The following is a 24,161-nucleotide window of genomic DNA, read 5'->3' as shown; positions in this document are numbered from 1 at the left end:
CTTCCCAATGATACAGTATTCAATATCAAAACAGTAGAACTAGAAAAACACTATAAATAAGAAAGGAAGAAATATAAAACAGGAGATTGTAAGCTTCAGTATATACAGGGTCAGTGTCCGTACCAAATGTACAGTGTGCAGGGATACTGGAGTAGTTGAGGTAGGTATGTACATGTAGGCGGGGATTGTGCAGGGATACTGGAGTAGTTGAGGTAGGTATGTACATGTAGGCGGGGATTGGGAGAAAGTGACTGGTTGCAGGATACATAATAATAGTAAATAATAGCAAATAGTAGCAGTGTAAACAAGGCTGAAAAGAGACTGAAATGTATAAATACTATGGTAATATACTCATGGTAATATCAACATGGAAACAAGAGTAGGTTAACAGTGACCAGGAGCAGGATCAATAGATAGGCTAAATAGAGGAAGAGGAGAGAAGGTTTTTCTGGACACTTGAAAGGATGCTGTGAAAAGAGGCTGAGATCCCACCCATTGAAAGAGTAGGCGGGTCAAGAGGCGGAGGATGGCACACAGGCGTCACCCCACTCTTGACACAGACCAGACGTTTCAACTTTTTCTATCAGTTGCGAGTGAGCTGCTACAGCAAGGAAGTATCCTCAGCTGAGATATCCACACCGGAGACAAAAGAGTCGAACGCTTTTTCCCTTCCTTCACCCAACCTATATTTTGAAGGATCTGTTTTTACAAGGCGGAACCACTATTCTTTCGATGTTGACATCGTCGTTTTCTGATTAAAAAGGCACTGTGTGGGCTCTAATCTTTTGCGTTCTGGAGGTGTGAGAAGTTCAAAAGTGGATTTTCAGATATTTTACTGTTATTGACAACTCTTATGTCCCGCTACTAAAGCGGTTTAGGACATGTCCGATTCGTCCAGGTGAGTGCAAAATGAACATCAGGATATCGCATGCATTTTCTGTTTTTAAAAAGGCTAGAATTTCAGTAGACTAAGAATAGACAATGTAACCGAAAATTGCACCGCGGTTCTCCCAACTTTAGACTTCACTCAGTTGTCAAGAAAACCGTGATTCTGAGAAAAATATCCAAGATAGCCTCGTATCCTAATTAATGGGTTTTTAGAGAACTATGGTGTCTTGTCTAAATGCATTTACTCTGTAGGCTACCATATCAAGTGTTTTCGTAATGTATTCCGCTCACACCGCACGCCTCGCAGCGACAGCGCTTTGACATTAATTGGAGAAAGTTCGTACTTGTTTTGATGAAGTCCACCCCCGTGTCTGCACAGCGGTTTAACGTGTGGGAATTATACGATCTTAACCGATGTCAATCGTTCCTGATTATCTTTAGTAGCCTATTATCATCATCATCATAGAAAACCTTGAAACACGAAACGCGTTGGACTTGAATATAATGAAAATAAAGACCATATTTGCTGCCTGAGATTTAAACAGCGATATTTTTTGTTGGCCTATTGGTCTACTTTATTCTCGGTTACAGTGCGATGCATGACATTATATAGCCTATAATACGCCAATAGACCGGTTTTATTTTGAGGATAGGGATGAAAGGTACCTGTTTGTTTCCCTTTTGTTTTCCACATTAACCTACCCTCATTCTTCTCAGACGATCCAGCAATAAATGAATCACCTGTTGAAGTTGAACGACAATGGGACTCCTGTTCTCAGGTGATTCAGTGATATATAGGCAAGGGGTCAACATGGATTTCCATTTTCAAGACAAAATAAAATATATAAAAAGAGAGGCTACTACTGCAACCTGTGGGTGGCGATAATGGACCAGTAGGCTAGCCTATGATTTTGGATGCGTTTCATTTAGCTAATCCAATCGCCTGCCAGTCACAAAGGCTCTAATCCAATCAGGTCTGTTTTCAACACATGTTCGTAGAGAACTTTTCATAACAAATGTGTGCAGACTCTCCAGCAAGAAACTGCTTGACGTGCTTGTACTCTATTGTTCGTTGTCTGACTGTCTCTGCGTTTTGGTTGTCTCTAAAATGTGGCTTTCGATTTAACTTTGAATGTGTTTGATATGAGTAAGTATTTGTGATATAGTAGGCTACTGAAAGTATTATATAAAGTATTATAAAGTCGGCAGGTAGCCTGTACGGTGCCTGCGGTCCTTCATGCGCAATTTGGAACCAATTCGAGTATGAAATACAAGTAACGATCAGATTAATTTCGAAAACATTACTATAACTAGATTTGTCATGGGGATCCACAATAAATTCACAACTTTCATTTCGGACAGAAGAAGTTAACTTGGCTTGGAGATTGGGTTGTGACGCAGTTACTACGGCTTGTAATTTCATGCCAACTGTTTTTCCCTGCTAGAAATGCTGCAATCAGCACTTCTGTACAAACAATGGAGGTACGTGGAGAGGAAGAAGTTACGGCCGACTCAAAAACTTGGATAGACTGGACACTGGACTCGACCCTGCGAGATATTTAGCCATGCGAGTTTTGTTTTATTAGCCTACGTTTTCTAGAAATGATGGCTGTTTTAGATTTTTGATTCCAGGAGAGGAAATCTCCAACAAATAATGACAATGCACGGACAAAATATATATATAAAAAAATAGCCTAACTCTGATACTTGATCTATCCTACAGACCACAAAATCGGTCCACATGGCTCGACCACCCTAATTGAGAGAGGGGAAAGCGGAGAGTCGCATCCCGGTGGCGGAGCTGCCTCCCGTGCCGAACCGTCTGACAACCCCCAGTCCTGCGAAGGGGACCAGCAGTCACTGGGAGGAATAATGATTCCGAATAGTCTGCTTGGTTTCCAGTCGAGGTCGCCGGTGTTCAGAACACTGTCCAGATCCTCCAGTGGATATTTTTCGTTCGACAGCGATTCTATTCCAAGCTCCCCGCTATTGAAAGATAAATCGACACAGACTCCGAGCCCATCTAGCCAAGTCATTACCCACGCACTGCAGCGCATGTCTCGAGCACTGGAGACCGGGCGAGATTATGGTAAGGCACGCACCCTTGCTGGTGTCGCACAAATAAAGATTGTTACTCACAATTCAGAGCGCTGGCTGCGAGGCATGGCATGGCGCACATGATAAACTATTTACGATGCCCTTGTGGCAATCAGAAAGTACACTTTTTTATACACTTAACTCACACCATTTGACGACGTCCCCTGACTATTACAATGTACTAAGGACCATTGATTCTGTATCGTATTTATTGATATGGGGGGAGGATGGCGGGCTATTATGCACGGAGGCGTCTTGGATTATTGCGCGCTAATTGGCCCTTGGGTTGTTTGTAATGTCTGTAGTTATTCCGTAGTCATTACGATATCTGCATGGGTCGAGACTCCTGTATAGCGTGACGATGAGCCAATAGTTGGATTCAACCTCAGCAGGAAGTTTTTTTAGATCAGTATCTGCACTGCGTTTACTGAGTTGTGTCATAACAAGGAGTGTGCGTGATAGCAAAACATGCATGCGCATGTGTTTGTTAACGGCACCTGTACGTGCACACAGACTTACACTCAACCTCAATAACATTCCCTGACAAAGCCAGTGGCCATAGAAGACAAGCAAAAGGAAATACACTGGGACAGACAGGCACTGCTTTTTGGCCCCTTAGTGCATAAGATATGTGATTGAGCAGCCTAATTCACTTGTGTACTTTTATTTGACCACATGTCGTGAGTTGGTGTAGAGGCCACATATAGTGAGTTGGAGTAGAGGCCACGTATATTGAGTTGGAGTAGAGGCCACATATAGTGAGTTGGAGTAGAGGCCACGTGTAGTGAGTTGGAGTAGAGGCCACATATAGTGAGTTGGAGTAGAGGCCACGTGTAGTGAGTTGGAGTAGAGGCCACGTATAGTGAGTTGGAGTAGAGGCCACGTATAGTGAGTTGGAGTAGAGGCCACGTGTAGTGAGTTGGAGTAGAGGCCACGTATAGTGAGTTGGAGTAGAGGCCACGTGTAGTGAGTTGGAGTAGAGGCAACGTATAGTGAGTTGGAGTAGAGGGCACGTATAGTGAGTTGGAGTAGAGGCCACGTATAGTGAGTTGGAGTAGAGGCCACGTATAGTGAGTTGGAGTAGAGGCCACGTGTAGTGAGTTGGAGTAGAGGGCACGTATAGTGAGTTGGAGTAGAGGCCACGTATAGTGAGTTGGAGTAGAGGCAACGTATAGTGAGTTGGAGTAGAGGGCACGTATAGTGAGTTGGAGTAGAGGCCACGTATAGTGAGTTGGAGTAGAGGCAACGTATAGTGAGTTGGTGTAGAGGCCACATATAGTGAGTTGGAGTAGAGACCACATATAGTGAGTTGGAGTAGCACATATAGTGAGTTGGAGTAGAGGCCACGTGTAGTGAGTTGGAGTAGAGGCAACATGTAGTGAATTGGAGTAGAGGCCAGTCAAATAGCCCTCTGTGTCTTTGGTCAACCGCAAACAGGGCTTCCTCCCTGCTCATTCTCCTTAGGAGCCGGCTGATATGAGGGACAGATACATCTCTATCTGTAGTTTCACCACATCTCTAATCCCAAAGAGACTACTCTTAAAGGAAAACTCCTTTTGCTATTTGTTTTATTAGTCCGTAGGTGACATAGTCCAAAAATGTGTTGCATGTCAACAATCAAGTTTTCAAGATATAAAACTTTCTAAATACAGCCAGTATGATTCACCACTACCAACATATATTTTGGGGGTGGAATTTTCCTTTAATGGGTACACTCTTAGAAAAAAAAGGTGCTATCTAGAACCTAAAAGGGTTCTTTGGCTGTCCCTATAGGTTAACCCATTGAAGAACCCCTTTGGTTCCAGGTAGAACCCTTTTGAGTTCTATATAGAAGGCTTTCCACAGCGAGTTCTACTTGGAACCCAAAAGTTTATCCTATGGGGACAGTCAAAGAACCCTTTTGGAAACAACTTGATGTTGGGAAGCCAATGATTGGGCCCCACTCAAAGCCATTTCTTAAGATAAAGTCTGAAGAGTTTGTTTGTGGAGAGTAACAGAGTTCTCCAGTTTTATTACCACCGCCTGTTACTGCCTGAGGGAGACAGACGCTGGGGAGGAATTGTTTACCTGTTTTTTTTTACTCAGACTTTCTTTTCTGAATACCAGATATGATTGATCCTTGCACACGTATAGAAAACCACAAGTGTGGTGTAATATCTGATAGTCTATGTCAGCGTTCCCCAGCCGATGGCTGGTTTTTATTTGGCCCACCAAGTTTTGTGAGGAAATAAGAAAAAAACAATGTTTTTAAAATTTTATTTTGGTTTTATTGTTGGACATAATGGACTAAAAACACCAGGAAATCAGCTCCAAGTGATTTTAATTTTAGAAATCTGTTCACAAGTATTCCCACACATAATCGAGAGAAACATGTGATCGTATACAAATGTAAGCAAGGTTCGAAATGATTATGTTTTAGTCGAACATTATATCTGTTTGGGCTTCTTGTGGTAAATTTGGCGACTACAAATTATTAGTCATTATTTTTTCTGGACCCCCGAACATCCGCTTAAGAAATAATCATCCCGCGGCTGAACCTCGTTGGTGATCCTTGCTCTATATATACTGTGTCTGTAATATACAGTATGCTTTTGGTGCATTCAATTACATTTAGATTTTGACAACTTTACTTGAGGTTTCTTGACAAATAGCCTTTAAAACACACTCATAAGATTGTCATAAGATAACAAAAGGTAACATTTCATAACAATAGTCTTACACTCATGGACATGCTGTGGTGATGCAGGAAGCATGTCAAGAATTGTCACTGTGCTATGTGTTATTGTTATGTCTCTTTTATGACAGTGATATAAAGCCATTATGCCAGGCTACTTGCAGTAAAGTGTTTCCATATTAACATATGGTGCAACTGATATTGTAGGGCCATTGAGGGATATGAGAAATATTAGACATATGGTCCATGACACGTGAGTCAAAACAAGATCAGAACACATTCATAACTAAACCACACTATAGTACATAAACAGAGAGTCATACTGGACTCCTCTTAGTATGGTTGAACTTGGTCTTTGTTATTAGATTGTGTTCCAATGAGTTCTGAGAGCCATTTGTTCTTTGTCCCCCAGACGTGTGGCCCAACCCCCTCCGGCCCTATAGATCACGCCCACCACCGACTGCGGGGGACATGCGGCCAGAGATACTCATCGGTCAGGAGCTTCAGCGCATTGGAGATGAGTTTAACAACCTCATCATACATAGGGTGAGTAGTTACACCAGCACTGAGACTTACAGTCTACTATACACTTATAGATGGGAGGATCCTAAAAAGAGACCCATATATCCTGATGATATGTCGTTTCTGGGGGGAAAACAATGAATTAAACAATCACTTTCAGGGAATTGGTAGCTTCAGTTCAAATATCCCTAAGGGAGTTTGTCAACCACTCTCATAGGATACGATACACAATTCTATCAGGATCAAATTGGGGCGGCAGGTAGCCTAGTGGTTGCAAGATCGAATCCCCGAGCTGACAAGGTAAAAATCATTCTGCCCCTGAACAAGGAAGTTAACCCACTGTTCCTAGACCGTCATTGAAAATAAGAATTTGTTCTTAACTGACTTGCCTAGTTAAATAAAGGTAAAATAAATGATGATCACAGTAGTCACTGCAGTGCAAGGGAAAGTTAATCTTCCGATTAGATAGTGTCTATAATTTAAGCGTTTTCGCAGACCTGCTGCTGAAATCACGACACCATGGTTGAAGAAATTGCCTGTGAATCCATCAGTTGGTATCTTTCTCTTGCTACTTTACATTTCTCTTGCTACTTTACATTTCTGGAGGTTGCATCACCTTATTTACAAACCCTGTCAAGGACTGCACTGGATCAAATGGAGCTGATAAGGTGCTCAGCTCAACTTGTGCCATTCTAGATGATTTCTATTTGTGTCCTTGACCTAGCATTCTGTGCTCTCATTTCTTATGTACTGAGGGCACTCTGGCTTTAGAACATTATTTATAATACAGTGCATAAGAATAATGTGTTGTTACCAAAATAATTGTATTTGCATACCTTAATCATTTTCAGTGAGCTCACTATGACTGACATATGTCGTGGAGGGGTGAATATCCCGTATCAGCTGTTACGTGACTGGCCTAATGTTCAAAGACACACCCAGCAGGAGGCTGCCTTCAACACCGACATGAAAAGGTTGTGTGGCGAGAGGGAGAGGGCGAGAGGGAGCGAGAGGCTGAGAGAGAGAGAGAGGCTACATGAAAAGTGCAATAGCACTAATATAACCGTATTAGTGCAGGTTTTTTGTTAATTTATGTATATCACGAAGCTCTGAATTTCCAGGAAAATTCTTAGCAACAAAAGAGTGATCAAATGAAGTTCCTACATCTGCTACAGGACAGGCTCTTTGTAGCTAAAACAATCTCTGTCAGGTGGTGATTCATCTTACCCGGGGTTACCCATTTCCTGGTTCAATTCATAACTCTGTTCAGATCTTACACTTGAACACTAATCATACTCAGCTTTGTTGGGTAAATGTTTTGAGGGAATTTTTGTTTATAGAGAATCTTTCATGTTTCATTCTTGTCACTCTCCGTCTGCGCAGTCTTGAATTGGCTGATATGAAAGACCCATAAAATGTTTTTTAACATTTACGTCATTTAGAAGACACTCTTTTCCAGAGCAACTTACAGGAGCAATTAGGGTTCAGTGGTTTACTTAGAGGAACATTGAAAGATGTATCACCTAGTCGGCTCAGGGATTCGAATCGGCGACCTTTCGGTTACTGGCCCAACGCTCTTAGACGCTAGGCAACTTGTTACCCCACATCTGTTTGAAAGCTGTTGACAGTGCATGTTGCATGCATTTTAGGGAGTTTCCATGTGACTGTGCATGGATTTTGTTGAAAACTATTTTTCTTGCCAGTTCATAACCCCGGGATGTTCTTCTTAATCTGTTTTCTTCATCACCATCCCCAAGGGACACTGCCTAGTACCCATAAAAGGGGAAGGTTTGTCTGTATAATCAAAAATATGAACTGATGACTGGACTTTGTATTTTTTCACACAAAAAAAACAGAAATATTTATTTCTAATGAGTGCATAAGCATTTCCCATGAATAATGTGTTACTAATGGCATCTGGGTGTCTGAGGAGAAATCAATATTTACACACCTTTCAACAGGTGAGGCTGTAGAACAGAACAGGGTGTGTGTGTGTGTGTGTGTGTGTGTGTGTGTGTGTGTGTGTGTGTGTGTGTGTGTGTGTGTGTGTGTGTGGTGCATATCTCTCTTGTATAGAGGGAGGTTTATGTATTTCGAGAACAAAAACCCCAATAAAAAACGGAACATATTGTGTTCTAAGTGCCATGTTCTGGTTTCAGGTGTTTGGTTGCGATCAGGGAGAGGAATTCTGCAAGGCTGTCCCTTTCTAGAATCTAGAGCTGTCTTGTACTTCTCCCATCTGTCACAATTGTCTATTACATAACTTTCTACAGGTTATTGCATTGTGTGTTACTGACAAATGCAGGTGTTTCACAGTTCTATGTATAGATTGTCAACTGCCAATACCTGTCATAATACCTGTATCTGGATGAGTGCTAGTACTTCCTAGCTAGTGACTATAAAGTGAGTAATTTCATTGTAGACAAAGTGTTTGTGTGTTTTCAGGTGTCACGTAAGGTGAATCAAAAAACCTCCTGCACACTTTGTTTATTGACACACAGGTCTGTGTCATCTGTCACACTTCCCTGTCCTTCCTTCTGATTGGCTGTATGGCCTCTGGCCACCCACAGAACTGACCAGTGACCTGCATTACTCTGCATTACTCAGGTTTTGTTTTGCCACACACACACACACACACACACCATTCCTTCTCTGCCTAATAGCCATCATGGAAAATACTCTTAGGGCTGTCTGAGTGTGTAATCAAGGTCAAAGAGGCCAAGCCCGGGGGTTTGAGACTGACAGGAGGAAGGGTCAGGTTACAATGACGGGGCAGTGGAGCTGGTTAGTGAGTGATTGGTTGTGTTGCAGAATTGCAGGACTACGTGACTGCCCTGTGGTTAAGGCTCTCAGGGAGCCCACTGTGGGCTCTAATTATCCACTGGTCTGCCTTTACAGGCCTCACTCCCCCAGCGCCATGGAGACTCACTCAGCCCCGCCCTGGCCCTCCTTGTCATCTTCTCCCAGGGTCCGTTTCAACCCAGGCTCCAACGGTTGTCATGCTTTGTGTGAGGCGCTGGAAAGAACTTCTGAGTGGAGTTGATCCACTGTTGAGTCTTTGAGTGTGTTGTGGGTTTGGGTGTCTCCATATTCCCTTTCTCTGGTTCTGTGATGCTTGCGTATGTGTTTAGTGGTTGCATCGTTGTGAAGTTAGCTTTGTATGTGTAGGTGTTCTGTCCTATGGGCTGATAGAGGAGGCTTTTAATTCAGGGCACTCCTCCTGCTAGAGGTACACAAATCATTTGTTTTCTTTCAAACACTTTGAGCGTTTAACTGAGCCTTTCCAGAGTGCCAGATGGACAGGGTTTGCACTTTTTGAGCGATTCTATTGCACCAGGCCAGCTCAATCAAGCGCAGCTAAAGTATTTGAAAGAATCCCAAGTACTATTTGAGCCCAGGTCTGGTGAGACGTCTCTCCAATGGTGAATATGGCAGATGGTAGTGTGAGACGTCTCTCCAGTGGTGAATATGGCAGATGGTAGTGTGAGACGTCTCTCCAGTGGTGAATATGGCAGATGGTAGTGTGAGATGTCTCTCCGGTGGTGAATACGGCAGATGGTAGTGTGAGACGTCTCTCCAGTGGTGAATACGGCAGATGGTAGTGTGAGACGTCTCTCCGGTGGTGAATATGGCAGATGGTAGTGTGAGATGTCTCTCCGGTGGTGAATACGGCAGATGGTAGTGTGAGACGTCTCTCCAGTGGTGAATACGGCAGATGGTAGTGTGAGACGTCTCTCCAGTGGTGAATACGGCAGATGGTAGTGTGAGACGTCTCTCCAGTGGTGAATATGGCAGATGGTAGTGTGAGATGTCTCTCCGGTGGTGAATATGGCAGATGGTAGTGTGAGATGTCTCTCCGGTGGTGAATACGGCAGATGGTAGTGTGAGACGTCTCTCCAGTGGTGAATACGGCAGATGGTAGTGTGAGACGTCTCTCCAGTGGTGAATACGGCAGATGGTAGTGTGAGACGTCTCTCCAGTGGTGAATACGGCAGATGGTAGTGTGAGACGTCTCTCCAGTGGTGAATACGGCAGATGGTAGTGTGAGATGTCTCTCCGGTGGTGAATACGGCAGATGGTAGTGTGAGACGTCTCTCCAGTGGTGAATACGGCAGATGGTAGTGTGAAATGTCTCACCAGTGGTGAATATGGCAGATGGTAGTGTGAGATGTCTCTCCGGTGGTGAATACGGCAGATGGTAGTGTGAGACGTCTCTCCAGTGGTGAATATGGCAGATAGTAGTGTGACGTCTCTCCGGTGGTGAATATGGCAGATGGTAGTGTGAGACGTCTCTCCAGTGGTGAATACGGCAGATGGTAGTGTGAGACGTCTCTCCGGTGGTGAATACGGCAGATGGTAGTGTGAGACGTCTCTCCGGTGGTGAATACGGCAGATGGTAGTGTGAGACGTCTCTCCAGTGGTGAATATGGCAGATAGTAGTGTGAGACGTCTCTCCGGTGGTGAATATGGCAGATGGTGGTGTGAGACGTCTCTCCAGTGGTGAATATGGCAGATGGTAGTGTGAGACGTCTCTCCGGTGGTGAATATGGCAGATAGTAGTGTGAGACGTCTCTCCAGTGGTGAATATGGCAGATGGTAGTGTGAGACGTCTCTCCAGTGGTGAATATGGTAGATAGTAGTGCGAGACGCAAAAGGACAAACGCCCTGCTAATGCAAAGCACATGTCTGGCCACAGAAACATGTTGTTATTCTAAGATAACTAACGTCTGTATTTTGACACTCAAATTATCTGAGCATTCACATGGCAGCTCACTTCTTTGTGGAGTTTCTATTTTATTTTTAAATTGGGTTTGTTCCTCAAAGGGATTTTCAGTAGGAAGCTGCAAATAAGCACCCTCTTATTTGTGACGCAATGTTATTTTGTTTTAGGACCTGCAGTCTTTGTCTTGAAGAACGAGGGAGAGAGAAGTTTGGCAGTTTTTAAAACAATTTTAAGCATCTGCATAATAACTTGTTTTAATCAAATAAAAACACATTCGATGAGTATCAGTGAAACGTTGTTTTTCCTCAGGCAGACATCTGCGAACGTATTAGCGAGTCACTTTAACTGCATGTCTTCTACTTCAAATTGTGGCTGCTCTCCCAGTTTGGTCAAATCGTTTTTCAGTGTTCTTCTGGCCTTGTAAGTTTTTGTTTTGCTTGCATGTGGTGTTGCAGATTTCTCTCACACCAGATCAATTGTCAGAGAGAGATTAGTCAGTCAGTTGGTACCTGAATGTCACACAGTTTGTGAACAGAAACAGCTGAATACTCAGGCCCTGATCCATTAGATTTAAAAGTGTTCATGTTTTGTAATATTGTACCAATTAGCTGGTTGTGGGCGAAACTGTCAGTATTCAGTGAATTTGGGTATTAACGTCATCACTGCCAAAAACATGATTCTTAAAGGGAAAGCTACACTGATCCCATATTTAAGTTGATCCACCTCCCCTCCTTCAGTCAGTTTTACACAACTAATAACATATTACTAAAGGGGTCATTCACCTGTTGATGTGCATTACGCCAGCCTCTCCTGCATGCCTCAAGGTGTGAAGTGGAGTGGGATTACATACTGTGTGTACTAGTTATATAATGCAATACAAAATGCAACATTGAGTCACGATACTATAATACACACCAGAGAGGTTTTAGCCTCAGACACAATGGCCAAATATCTGGATCAAGTCTATGCATTTACCCTGTGTTGAAACCACTGCCTGGAACGGTTTAATTAGTCAAGCTTACAGTAAGTACAGACATCTATCCTCTTTCTCATTCTGTTAAAATCTCAGTAAAACAAAGTACTGACTAAAGGGTCTGAATACTTACAGTTGAAGTCGGAAGTTTATGTACACTTAAGTTGGAGTCATTAAAACTCGTTTTTCAACTACTCCACAAATTTCTTGTTAACAAACTATAGTTTTGGCAAGTCGGTTAGGACATCTACTTTGTGCATGACACAAGTAATTTTTCCAACAATTGTTTACAGACAGATTATTTCACTTATAATTCAATGTATCACAATTCCAGTGGGTCAGAAGTTTACATACACTAAGTTGACTGTGCCTTTAAACAGCTTGGAAAATTCCAGAAAATGATGTCATGGCTTTAGAAGCTTCTGATAGGCTAATTGACATAATTTGAGTCAGTTGGAGGTGTACCTGTGGATGTATTTCAAGGCCTACCTTCAAATGCAGTGCCTCTTTGCTTGACATCATGGGAAAACACCATGAGACCACGCAGCCGTCATACCGCTCAGGAAGGAGACGCGTTCTGTCTCCTAGAGATTAACATACTGTGGTGCGAAAAGTGCAAATCAATCCCAGAACAACAGCAAAAGACCTTGTGAAGATGCTGGAGAAAACAGGTACAAATGTATCTATAGCCACAGTAAAACGAGTTCTATATCGACATAACCCGGTTTGCAACTGCACATGGGGACAAAGATCGTACTTTTTGGAGAAATTTCCTCTTTTCTGCTCTGATGAAACAAAAATAGAACTCTTTGGCCATAATGACCATCGTTATGTTTGGAGGGGAAAGCTTGCAAGCCGAAGAACACCATCACAACCGTGAAGCACGGGGGTGGCAGCATCATGTTGTGGGGGTGCTTTGCTGCAGGAGGGACTGGTGCACTTCACAAAATAGATGGCATCATGACGAAGGAAAATTATGTGGATATATTGAAGCAACATCTCAAGACATCAGTCAGGAAGTTAAAGCTTGGTCGCAAATGGGTCTTCCAAATGGACAATGACCCCAAGCATACTTCCAAAGTTGTGGCAAAATGGCTTAAGGTCAACAAAGTCAAGGTATTGGAGTGGCCATCACAAAGCTCTGACCTCAATCCTATAGAAAATTTGTGGGCAGAACAGAAAAAGTGTGTGTGAGCAAGGAGGCCTACAAACCTAACTCAGCTATACCAGCTCTGTCAGGAGGAATGGGCCAGAATTCACCCAACTTATTGTGGGAAGCTTGTGGAAGGCTACCTGAAACGTTTGACCCAAGTTAAACAATTTGAAGGCAATGCTATCAAATACTAATTGAGTGTATGTAAACTTCTGACCCACTGGGAATGTGATGAAAGAAATAAAAGCTGAAATAAATCATTCTCTCTGCTATTATTCTGACATTTCACATTCTTAAAATAAAGTGGTGATCCTAACTGACCTTAAGACAGGGAATTTTTACTAGGATTAAATGTCAGGAATTGTGAAAAACTGAGTTTAAATGTATTTGGCTAAGGTGTATGTAAACTTCCGACTTCAACTGTATGTAAGTAAGGTATTTCAGTTTATTTTAATTTTTATAAATGTGCAAAATGTAAAAAAAAAAAAAAATTGTTTTTGCTTTGTCATTATGGGGTACTGGGTGTAGATTGATGAAATTATTTTTTCCCTCATCAATGTTAGAATAAGGCTGTATTGTAACAAAATGTGGATAAAGTGAAGGGGTCTGAATACTTTCCGAATGCACTGTATGTTGTAATCAAACAACCTTTCAACAGCTTGTTTTAAGTTCTTGTTAAATCTTCCAGAGCAATCATTTATATCTAGCAAAACCATCGGTCTGCCATTTCTTTGATGAACTCATCATTTTTGTCCCAAAGGTGAATGGGGTCTTGCAAGGTTCCCAGTTCTGCTCTGTCTTTCTTACAGAGGGGTTAATGCACTTCCATTTAAGTCCACTTCCTCATCACCTGTTTCCTCAGACACTGTTCACAGTCACTCCAGGCTTTTGTGGTTCTTGGCATGACTCATTTCAGCTTAAACAAAGTGTTGATATCCCCCTTGCATTAGTTCCTAAATGTCAGCACTGTATGGCTCCCTGCCAAGCTGCTCTGAATCCACACACATGCAGTGATTCACTCATGGAGCGATACCCCAGTCATACTTCAGCACAGTTCCTGTCAGAAACATAGTTTCTGATAAAAGTAGAACTCAGACTTGGTCTTTCCTCAGTCCCCTCTTCCAAAGAGGCCACAGGGGAAATGACCAACGCTTATTGCGAGAGCCCTGCCAAACTAGTGACCTCAGGCCAACGTGACGGCCGGGCCAAGACAGCCACCTGTTTTCATCTCCCCTTTGCCATGTCTGCAGAGGTAATTGTCTCTGAGGAGGGAGTAGTCCATTCATCCACCATTATCAGGACCCTATGACCTGGCCAAGTCCAAGTGCACTGCTAAAGACCTAATAGAATGGCTCAATCTCTTCCCTAATCTCTCCATTCATCTCCCAGTAAAAATGTCCCTATTTATGTTTAGGTCATCAAGTACCTCTTCCATCTGAAGCTGAAGTAGCTGACCTAATAGAATGGCTTTTATGACCGGGCTGCTGCCCAGTTTTTCTCATTAAGAAGTATGACTCATGTTGTAAACCTGGTATGTTGGTGTGTGATGGTTCAGTTCAGCCCAAGGCTCTAGTGTGGTAGTTTGCAGGGCCTCTGCCCAACACAGCAATGTTGACACAAAGATCAGAAGAGCAGAACATCAACCCTCCATTGAAAGGGTAAATACTTTTACCCTGGTTGCTCATTTAATGCTCAATTGTGCTTATATAATTCAATACTGTGTACACATAATTAACAAACACACATACTGTACACAAGCACATCCTGGCAGTTTCACAGGAGCAAACACATGTAAGAACGTTTCATTTGATTGCCTGGGCCTCTGGTCTTAAGTGTGGAGTTAAGCCACTGATAATAACACTCAGAGAGGGAGCAAGGGTTTGGGGTGAGGTGGGGCAGGATGTTGAGTTGTGTTGGCCTGCTTCCTGTGTTTGTTAGGGTTGCATGTGTGTCATGAAAGGACTGGCACACTGACCACAGTTGAGCTCAGCCGTGTCCAGTATTATCAGCAAACCTCAGCTGTCTGTCTTCTATACGCAGCAGGGGTCTTTATGGTGGTCAGCCAAGACCCCCATGGGTTCACTGAGGGTAAATCTGTTTACTGGTGCAATTTGTTTGAATCAAATGTCTGGAGTAAAAGGTGAGTGGCACTATTACGCTGTGTGTTGTGGCAATAATGTTGAATGCTCTGTTTGTGTAGTATCTTTAGTGGTTATACTGTATGTACAAGAGGATGTAACACGGCTCCTTTCTCTGTGTCCTCCACAGCGCCTTGCAGGTAGAAACGGTCAGGTTGCCCAGGGGAACCTGCAGCACATGCACCAAGAGCCCGCCTTCCTACTGTGGATGAGTCTTCTGATTGGACGACTATTACAGATAATCCTGCGGAGAAGATGATTGACAGACAGAAGCCCCAATCCCATCCTCTGGAGCACCCAGCAGGCACATACTGTAGAACCTGGGAGAATTCTGTTAAAGACTCTATACATATATGAATATGTAAAATTGTCACATTTTCAGAATGGACTCTCCTTCATATGTGAACCTTTACAACTTTGTCTTTTGGTTTTTGACCTTGAATGGCCTCAGGATTCCCTGATCCAGCATAAATTGGGATAGGGAATCTGTAATGCTTTGGGAATACTTTCTTTGGAAATTCTACAACACCTGGAATTTTGCACCTATGTTTCCTGCGCGGATTTGGAAAGCTGAGCCTAATCAAAGAACCAAAGATGGAGTGTCCCATTGCGGAGCGCTAACAGGGATAACGCTGTGTGGATAAGGCTTTGTGGAGGTTACATGTACCTTGTACAGCTTATTTTTCTTTGCTACTGCGCTGTTTTCTTTCTCTGTATTTGTTTGTTTCTAAGTGTTTGTGAGTTTACCCATGGTCAGATGTGTAGAGTCTGTGCTGTGTCTGTTCCTCCTGGTCCTCATGGCAACTCACTGTTTCCCTCCCAAAACTAACCTGCAAGTCCAGTTTGATGCAGTTGGTTCCATTGCTGGTTCCATGGACCCAGATGAAGTCTGTTTAATGGAGAGTCTCCATTGAAAGTGTTTTTAAGTCCAGTAGTTTTAGACAATGATTCAGTGTGCACTCCAATAGTCTTTTTATTAACCCTTTAGGTATTAACCTCGAGCAATAACTGAAGATGCCATTTTTAAAAATGTATTTCCTTTCCAAACATATTCAGTATTAAGAGCAATAGCATGGATGTTAGTAGTCATTGTGAGAACAGAAAAAAACATTGATAGCAACTACAATGCCTAAAATAATGAGATATAATGAAATCAAAGTAGATCTACATGAATTAGGGCAAACAATGTAACTTCTTGAAACAACGTATTTTACTGTTGTCTCATTTGTTTCCCCTCGCCCTTATCAGCTGTCAAACATAATTCCTGTTATCATTTAGCCTCTGGCTCGGACCTGCTGCTGTCAGTGCTTTGTTAGCCCAGCTGACACTCATGTTGGCCCAGACAAGTCTAGTGCAGTGTTGCTAGGTCATTAAAAGCTCATAGAAGCTTTGCTGGAAGAGAACCAAACTCTGAGCCGACATTAGCCAGAGGAACAGGCATAGAGAGACAGTGGATTCGATACAGGTTTGAATGGGTGGGATCACTCACAATGTTTGAGAACTTAGGTGGATAGACAGTAAGAAAAATCACCAAATGTTCTTGACAAAATTCTTGAAACATTTTTGTATTTCTGATCTGTGGTAGAATGAATGTTTAAAAAAAAGATTTTAAGAAAGTGAAGTAGGGTTACTTTGGATGTTACATGATAAATGTTACCACATTCTGCACCATGGGTTTTACATTGTATGTGTCCCCTCATGTGACCCAAAGATTGATTATACTGTCATTTTGCTGGTTGATTCCTGTTGTAAAGTACAGTATTGGTGTGGTTCAGTCCAACTACCTTGGTCACCCTTTTGATTCCAATGGCTCCTATCTGTCAGTCTGTTGGTATTTGATGTGGAAACCTATTCCACACCCACAGTTCAATAAACATTATCCAGGAAATTGCATGTTGACAGTATAACATGTGATGATAAAAGCCTATCTTTAAAATAGCATAGCACTTACAGCTCATTCAAGGTTTTATGTGCCAAAAAATCTGCCTTTTACATTTATTTAAAAAAATGTTTTGCTGACCATGTAGATTAAATGTAAGGTTGATGGTATTGTTTGATGACATTTCTGCAAACCCAATTTTGAGAAGTGCATGGTGTGTTTCATTCTGTCAGGTTTTTCTTGGTACCAACATTTTACTGCTCTGACATGTTTTATATCTTGTATGACTGTCTTTTCTTTTTTGGTATTGCCAAATGAAACCAAAAACCTCATTTCAAAGTACTGTATCTCAGAAGGGTGTATGTAGTCGTGTCTAGAGATGCTTTCCAAGAGAACAACTGAAAGCTGAACTGTCACCTTCTGAAACTGATATGGAAACTTCTCCGACAGTCAGCCAATGGTTCCATGTACTCTAGATATATATGCGTTGAGGGAAGGCATGGTCCATACTGTCCATCCATCTTAATGGGTAGAGACCATAAATAGGAATAGCATTTTCCCCAGACACATCAAAATTCCCAAGTTGGATCCATACATTTTCACCAGTGTCATCTTGGTGGAGGAAATGCAGGTTTGTACCTCTTGCACAAGGATTACTGTACCCAGAATTCAGTCTGTTCAGGACCCTTTTGCACTCTGCGCAGACAGACAGAAACTGATCTATCTGACTCACAGGACCCAGTACATTTGTAGCAAAATGTCATTGTTATTTTTTATATTTTCTAATTTGCACTGAAAGATTGCAATGTTGTGATTTCAATTGTGCAATACTGCTGTGCCTGTAAAAAGCCTTTTTCATCTTTAAAAAAAAATCTGGAATTTTCTTTCATTGTCGATTAAACCACATCCTTTTTCATGAAAATCAATAAGCCACTGTCATTGTTCTATAACTAGAACCACACATATTGCAGTCATAATGAATTAGTCACGGGAAATTCAAAGAAAGTGTTACTATCTTTTTTACGCAAACTGTCCTTTTACATACAGTTGAAGTCAGAAGTTTACATACACCTTAGCCAAATACATTTAAACTCAGTTTTTCACAATTCCTGACATTTAATCCTAGTAAAAAGCTTTTATTTCTTTCATCACGTTCACAGTGGGTCAGAAGTTTAAATACACTCAATTAGTGTTTGGTAGCATTGCCTTTAAATTATTTAACTTGGGGCAAACGTTTCGGGTAGCCTTCCACAAGCTTCCTACAATAAGTTGGGTGAATTTTGGCCTATTCCTCCTGACAGAGCTGGTGTAACTGAGTCAGGTTTGTAGGCCTCCTTGCTCACATACACTTTTTCTGTTCTGCCCACAAATTTTCTATAGGCTTGAGGTCAGGGCTTTGTGATGGCCACTCCAATACCTTGAATTTGTTGTCCTTAAGCCATTTTGCCAGAACTTTGGAAGTATGCTTGAGGTCATTGTCTCTTTGGAAGACCCATTTGTGACCAAGCTTTAACTTCCTGACTGATGTCTTGAGATGTTGCTTCAATATATCCACATAATTTTCCTTCGTCATGATGCCATCTATTTTGTGAAGTGCACCAGTCCCTCCTGCAGCAAAGCACCCCCACAACATAATGCTGCCACCCCCGTGCTTCACGGTTGGGATGGTGTTCTTCGGCTTGAAAGCCTCCCCCTTTTTCCTCCAAACATAACAATGGTAATTATGGCCAAACAGTTCTAATTTTGTTTCATCAGACCAGAGGACATTTCTCCAAAAAGTACGATCTTTGTCCCCATGTGCAGTTGCAAACCATAGTCTGGCTTTTTAATGGCGGTTTTGGAGCAGTGGTTTCTTCCTTGCTGAGCGGCCTTTCAGGTTATGTCGATATAGGACTCGTTTTACTGTGGATATAGATAATTTTGTACCTGTTTCCTCCAGCATCTTCGCAAGGTCCTTTGCTGTTGTTCTGGGATTGATTTGCACTTTCGCACCAAAGTACGTTCATCTCTAGGAGACAGAACGCGTCTCCTTCCTGAGCAGTATGACGGCTGCGTGGTCCCATGGTGTTAATACTTGCGTACTATTGTTTGTACAGATGAACATGGTACCTTCAGGTGTTTGGAAATTGATCCCAAGGATGAACCAGACTTGTGGAGGTCTACAATTGTTTTTCTGAGGTCTTGGCTGATTTATTTTGATTTTCCCATGATGTTAAGCAAAGAGGCACTGAGTTTGAAGGTAGGCCTTGAAATGCATCCACAGGTACACCTCCAATTGACTCAAATGTTGTCAATTAGCCTATCAGAAGCTTCTAAAGCCATGACATCATTTTCTGGAATTTTCCAAGCTGTTTAAAGGCACAGTCAACTTAGTGTATGTAAACTTCTGACACACTGGAATTGTGATACAGTAAATTATAAGTGAAGTAATCTGTCTGTAAACAATTGTTGGAAAAATGACTTGTGTCATGCACAAAGTAGATGTCCTAACCGACTTGCCAAAACTATAGTTTGTTAACAAGAAATTTGTGTAGTTGAAAAACGACTCCAACCTAAGTGTATGTAAACTTCTGTCTTCAACTGTATATGTCTTCATTTGTGTAAATCAATTCTCAAAACAGTCTCTCTGTTTTGGTTCAAGTGAAAATAGGGCAGACTATTCATTTATGTAACAGTGTAAAAAGAGGACTCTTTTCTTCTGTGTTGCTTCATGCTTATCTCTGATCATCTGCTGGACACAGAAGTATGGTACAACTTGGCACAAACCACCAAGATAATTATGCATCCCATATTCAGCCAGTCAGTGGCTGCTTCCCTCAGTTCCATGTGACTCAGTGCACAGTCCAGCATTTCATATATAACATTTTAACCACTTAGTGGGATGGTAAACTCGATTGAGAGGACAGTACGGAAAGTAGGTGTTTATTCAGTCTGAGGTGGAAACATTCATTCAGTCAGGACTTCTGGTCCCCACAAGGATAGTAAAAACACAAACAATTGTTTTTTTACTGCTATGGTACGATTTTCACAAGTATGTGGTACAGGTAGCCTAGTGGTTAGGTAGCCTAGTGGTTAGAGAATTGGACTAGTAACCGGAAGGTTGCAAGATTGAATCCCCGAGCTGACAAGGTAAAAATCTGTTGTTCTGCCCCTGAACAAGGCAGTTACACTGTTCCTAGGCCGTCATTGAAAATAAGAATTTGTTCTTAACTGACTTGCCTAGTTAAATAAAGAAAAAAGAAAAAAATGTCACAACTCATAGTACAAAACTCCAAACTGGTCACACTTGTAATGCTGCCAATCTTTCATTCAAAACCTCTCATTGTGCATTCATTTGGATCGTAAACATCTTTCACCACACAACCATTGATTTATAATATAAGTTCGTGAAATGTAATAGAACAAGAACATTGGTTTAATCACCAAAACACAACGATATCTTTTCAATTTAGTTTTAACTACCAGTTAATCCAATAGCAAACAATGCAAGATACGTATTTCAAATTACCCTTAGAAGTGCTGAAAGTAATATGCTACAGTACCCGAAATTACAGTTTTCACATTAGACAATACACTTACATTACCCAACAACATTTACAGAAAATCTATCATTTCCATAATATCTATCTGTGTAATCAAAGGTGTGCTCAATGAAGACATCCTCTACGATCATTCATGCAAATGTTGTATTTATTTATTTCAGATATAATTGCAACATAGGTTTACTGTCTGTAATCAAATGTAAGAAATTAAATGAAACAAATTAAATGAATGAAAATAAGACCTAACGTTTAGCACACATTCATTTGCATCAATCCTGTCTTGAGCATTTGGCCATAAATTCTCAATCACATCACAGTGAATGTCCTCATTGTTCATGCACCGCAGGAAAAATATTTTGCCAGAAGGAGGGTGGCACGCTCATGGGGATAGCGATCGTACACCTTCCACCTCCATGCTGAAAACAAATTCTCAATAGGGTTGAGGAAAGGAGAGTATGGGGGCAGATATAGAGTTACGAATCAGGGATGGGCCCATACCATGACTGAACCACCTTTGCATGGTGAAACCTAACATTGTCCCACGCAATGAAATAGGTGACCCCTTCACCTTGACAGGCCTGCTCAATTTACACAATGAGGTGTGCAGCGTTGTAGGATCCAAGTAATGGTCTACGTCCTACCACACCGTTTTCAGAGATAGCTGCGCACATGGAGATGTTTCCCCCACCTGGCACTTGGACGGTCACCCGTTGGCCAATGAGGTTCCGCCCATGGCGCTGAGTTTTCACCAGGTTGAAGCCTGCTTCATCAACAAAGATATACTTGTGATGGTTCACAGCAAAATAAAGCACCATCACCTTCTAAAAATATCATTTGGTTATTATAATTTTTTACAGTATAGTTCCAATATGATATTGTGAAGTAGCATGTGCATCATATAGTAACAGTAATACAGTATATAGTGCTGTACCGGAACATACACGACCCACAGTTGTTTCACCCAGTCTGTGTTTCTCTCAAAAGGCACCAGGTAAATGTGTTTCATAGATACCTGGTGCCTCTTCAAAAGGCGGGAGATTTTTGGTCGGCTGATGGATACCACATTTATAACGGTGTCATCATTCTCCTCAATGGCATGCTTTATTTCGGACACTCCTGGCCCTCACCATTTCCACCACTGTCCACTCCTGCTGGTCGATCAGCACACAGCCACGGCCACCACCATGTGGTCTTCTGTCAATTCTGATGGTAGAACAGAGTATACTGTCAATAGATCATAATGTAAGAATACCGTGACATGTTTTGTGAATTTACATGCATTACAATATGTAATTTACTGAAAATATAATGTTAAAGCATGGTGCATATCCTGCAGACTTACTGGTTTTCTTGGCAAAATGTTGTGATGATCGAATTGACAGCTGATCTTTTCAGATTGATGTGAACTAATCTGTCACCCTCTGCCATGGTAAGGCCTCTGTTTACCACATGGTCAACGACGATGGCCCAGACTACATTAGACGCAATAGTTCCCTGCAGTCTGCCTCCCTCTCTCTGATGTCCACCTCTTTGACAGGGCCCATGCCCACCTCTTTGACGGGGCCCATGCACACCTCTTTGACCTTTTCTACGGGGCCCACCTCTTTGACCTCTTTGATGGGGCCCATGCCAACCTCTCTGACAGGCCCCTTGTACACAAGCTCTTTGATTTCTTCCTCTCCCTTGCTGTCTATCCTGATCCATGTTGAAAGAAATTACAAGTGTTCACACACACCCTTTTACATGGTGACCAATTGTGGTTACTACTATATGAAATCAATTAGCAATATGGAGTAGTCATTATGTATGGTTATCATGTATCATACATGTAATTTAGATGTTTATACTTCACACTTTTATTTCTGTGGTTCTCAAAATCCATATATAGTACCCCCAGGGGTACGCACAATGCCGTCGGGAGTATGCCAAATAAAAATGTGATTCACATTTTTTTTTAAATTATAGCCCATTGAAAATATTATATTTTACAAGGGGGCTATACATTTGAGTGATGTTTTTTTCTTGCCTGAGTAGCATTGTTTCACTGCCAAAAATATAATTAAACCATCTAGTGTTCAGTGAAATAACAACACAATGTCAAAAACAGCTAGTTACTCTCTCGCAGGAAACCTTCACTCTTGCGCAGACATGTAGAAACAAAACATGACAATTAGAAAAATAAGGCACGGGAGTTTTTGGTTCGAGAATAAAGACAACTTTCGAGTAGTAAGACATGTATAAAAGCAACAGATACCATTAATAAGAGGGACGAGAAGCATCTTATATGGTGAGCTACCGAGTGGCTAGGACAGGCAAGCCCCATACTATTGTGGAGGACTTCATTCTTCCTGCTGCCGAGAATACGGCTGGGACAATGCTGGGGGGAAAGGCCAAAAAACTATACTGACAATGTCTTCATCAAACAATACTGTTTCACGACCTATCAGTGCCATGGCAGGAGATGTTTTGAAACAATTACTGCTTCGCATACAAGCCAGTGAATTATGTACGTTACAGCTGGGTGAGTCAGACGTGTCGGGCCTGGGACAGCTCCTGGTATATGTCCCTTACGTTTATGGGGGGTCAATTAAGGAAGACATCGTCTTCTGCAAACCACTGGAAACCAGGACAACTTGAGAGGATATTTTTAAAGTACTGGATAGCTTTTTGACATAATGGTCTTTGGTGGTCAAGATGTGTTGGTATCTGTACTGATGGCGCAAAAGCCATGACAGGGAGACATAGTGGAGTACAAGCAGTTGCTGCCGACGCCACTTGGGTACACGGCAGCATCCACCGAGAGGCTCTTGCTGCCAAGGGAATGCCTGACAGCTTGAAATACGTTTTGGACACTACAGTGAAAATGGTTAACTTTGTTAAAGCAAGGCCCCTGAACTCTCGTGTGTTTTCTGCATTATACAATGATATGGGCAGCGACCATGTCAAGCTTTTACAACATACAGAAGTGTGCTGGTGATCAAGGGGTAAAGTATTGACAGTTTTCTTTACTGACTATAATTTTCACTTGTCTGATCACTTGCATGATGACGAGTTTCTCACATGACTCTCCTATCTGGGTGATGTTTTTTCTCGCCTGAATGATCTGAATCTAGGATTACAGGGACTCTCCGCAACTACATTCAATGTGTGGGACAAAATCGAGTCTATGATTAAGAAGTTGGAACTCTTTTCTTTCTGCATTAACAAGGACAACACACAGGTCTTTCCATCATTGTATGATATTTTGTGTGCAAATGAACTCAAGCTTACGGACAACATCAAATGTGATGTAGCGAAGCACCTGAGTGAGTTGGGTGCGCAATTACACAGGTACTTGCTCAAAACGGATGACACAAACAACTGGATTCGTTATCCCTTTCATGCCCTGCCTCCAGTCCACTTACCGATATCTGAACAAGACAGCCTCATTGAAATTGCAACAAGCGGTTCTGTAAAAATTTAATTTAATCAGAAGCCACTGTCAGATTTCTGGAAAGGGCTGCGCTCAGAGTATCCCGCCTTGGCAAATCGTGCTGTTAAGATACTGATGCCCTTTGCAACCATGTACCTAT

General features: G+C 42.0%; 1 protein-coding gene across 3 annotated transcripts; it reads left to right on the top strand.

Annotated features, from left to right (window-relative positions):
* Positions 1 to 487: 487 nt before the first annotated feature.
* Positions 488 to 17,973, top strand: LOC115193636 (bcl-2-like protein 11). 3 transcript variants are annotated; one of them, XM_029752472.1, is made up of 5 exons: positions 488 to 898; positions 1,606 to 1,667; positions 2,612 to 2,977; positions 6,072 to 6,205; positions 15,299 to 17,973. In XM_029752472.1, the coding sequence occupies exons 2-5, from the start codon at positions 1,649 to 1,651 to the stop codon at positions 15,425 to 15,427; spliced, it is 648 nt and encodes a 215-aa protein (XP_029608332.1). In that variant the 5' UTR covers positions 488 to 898; positions 1,606 to 1,648; the 3' UTR covers positions 15,428 to 17,973. The 3 variants fall into 3 exon arrangements, with proteins under 3 accessions (XP_029608332.1, XP_029608335.1, XP_029608333.1); XM_029752475.1 differs by having other exon boundaries at positions 491 to 898; positions 1,606 to 2,035; XM_029752473.1 differs by lacking the exon at positions 488 to 898 and having other exon boundaries at positions 939 to 2,035.
* Positions 17,974 to 24,161: the final 6,188 nt, after the last annotated feature.

This window comes from Salmo trutta, chromosome 5 (assembly GCF_901001165.1).
Source record: "Salmo trutta chromosome 5, fSalTru1.1, whole genome shotgun sequence".
Taxonomy (NCBI): domain Eukaryota; kingdom Metazoa; phylum Chordata; class Actinopteri; order Salmoniformes; family Salmonidae; genus Salmo; species Salmo trutta.
Note: the sequence above shows the minus strand (reverse complement) of the source record. Positions and strands in the feature narration are given on the sequence as shown.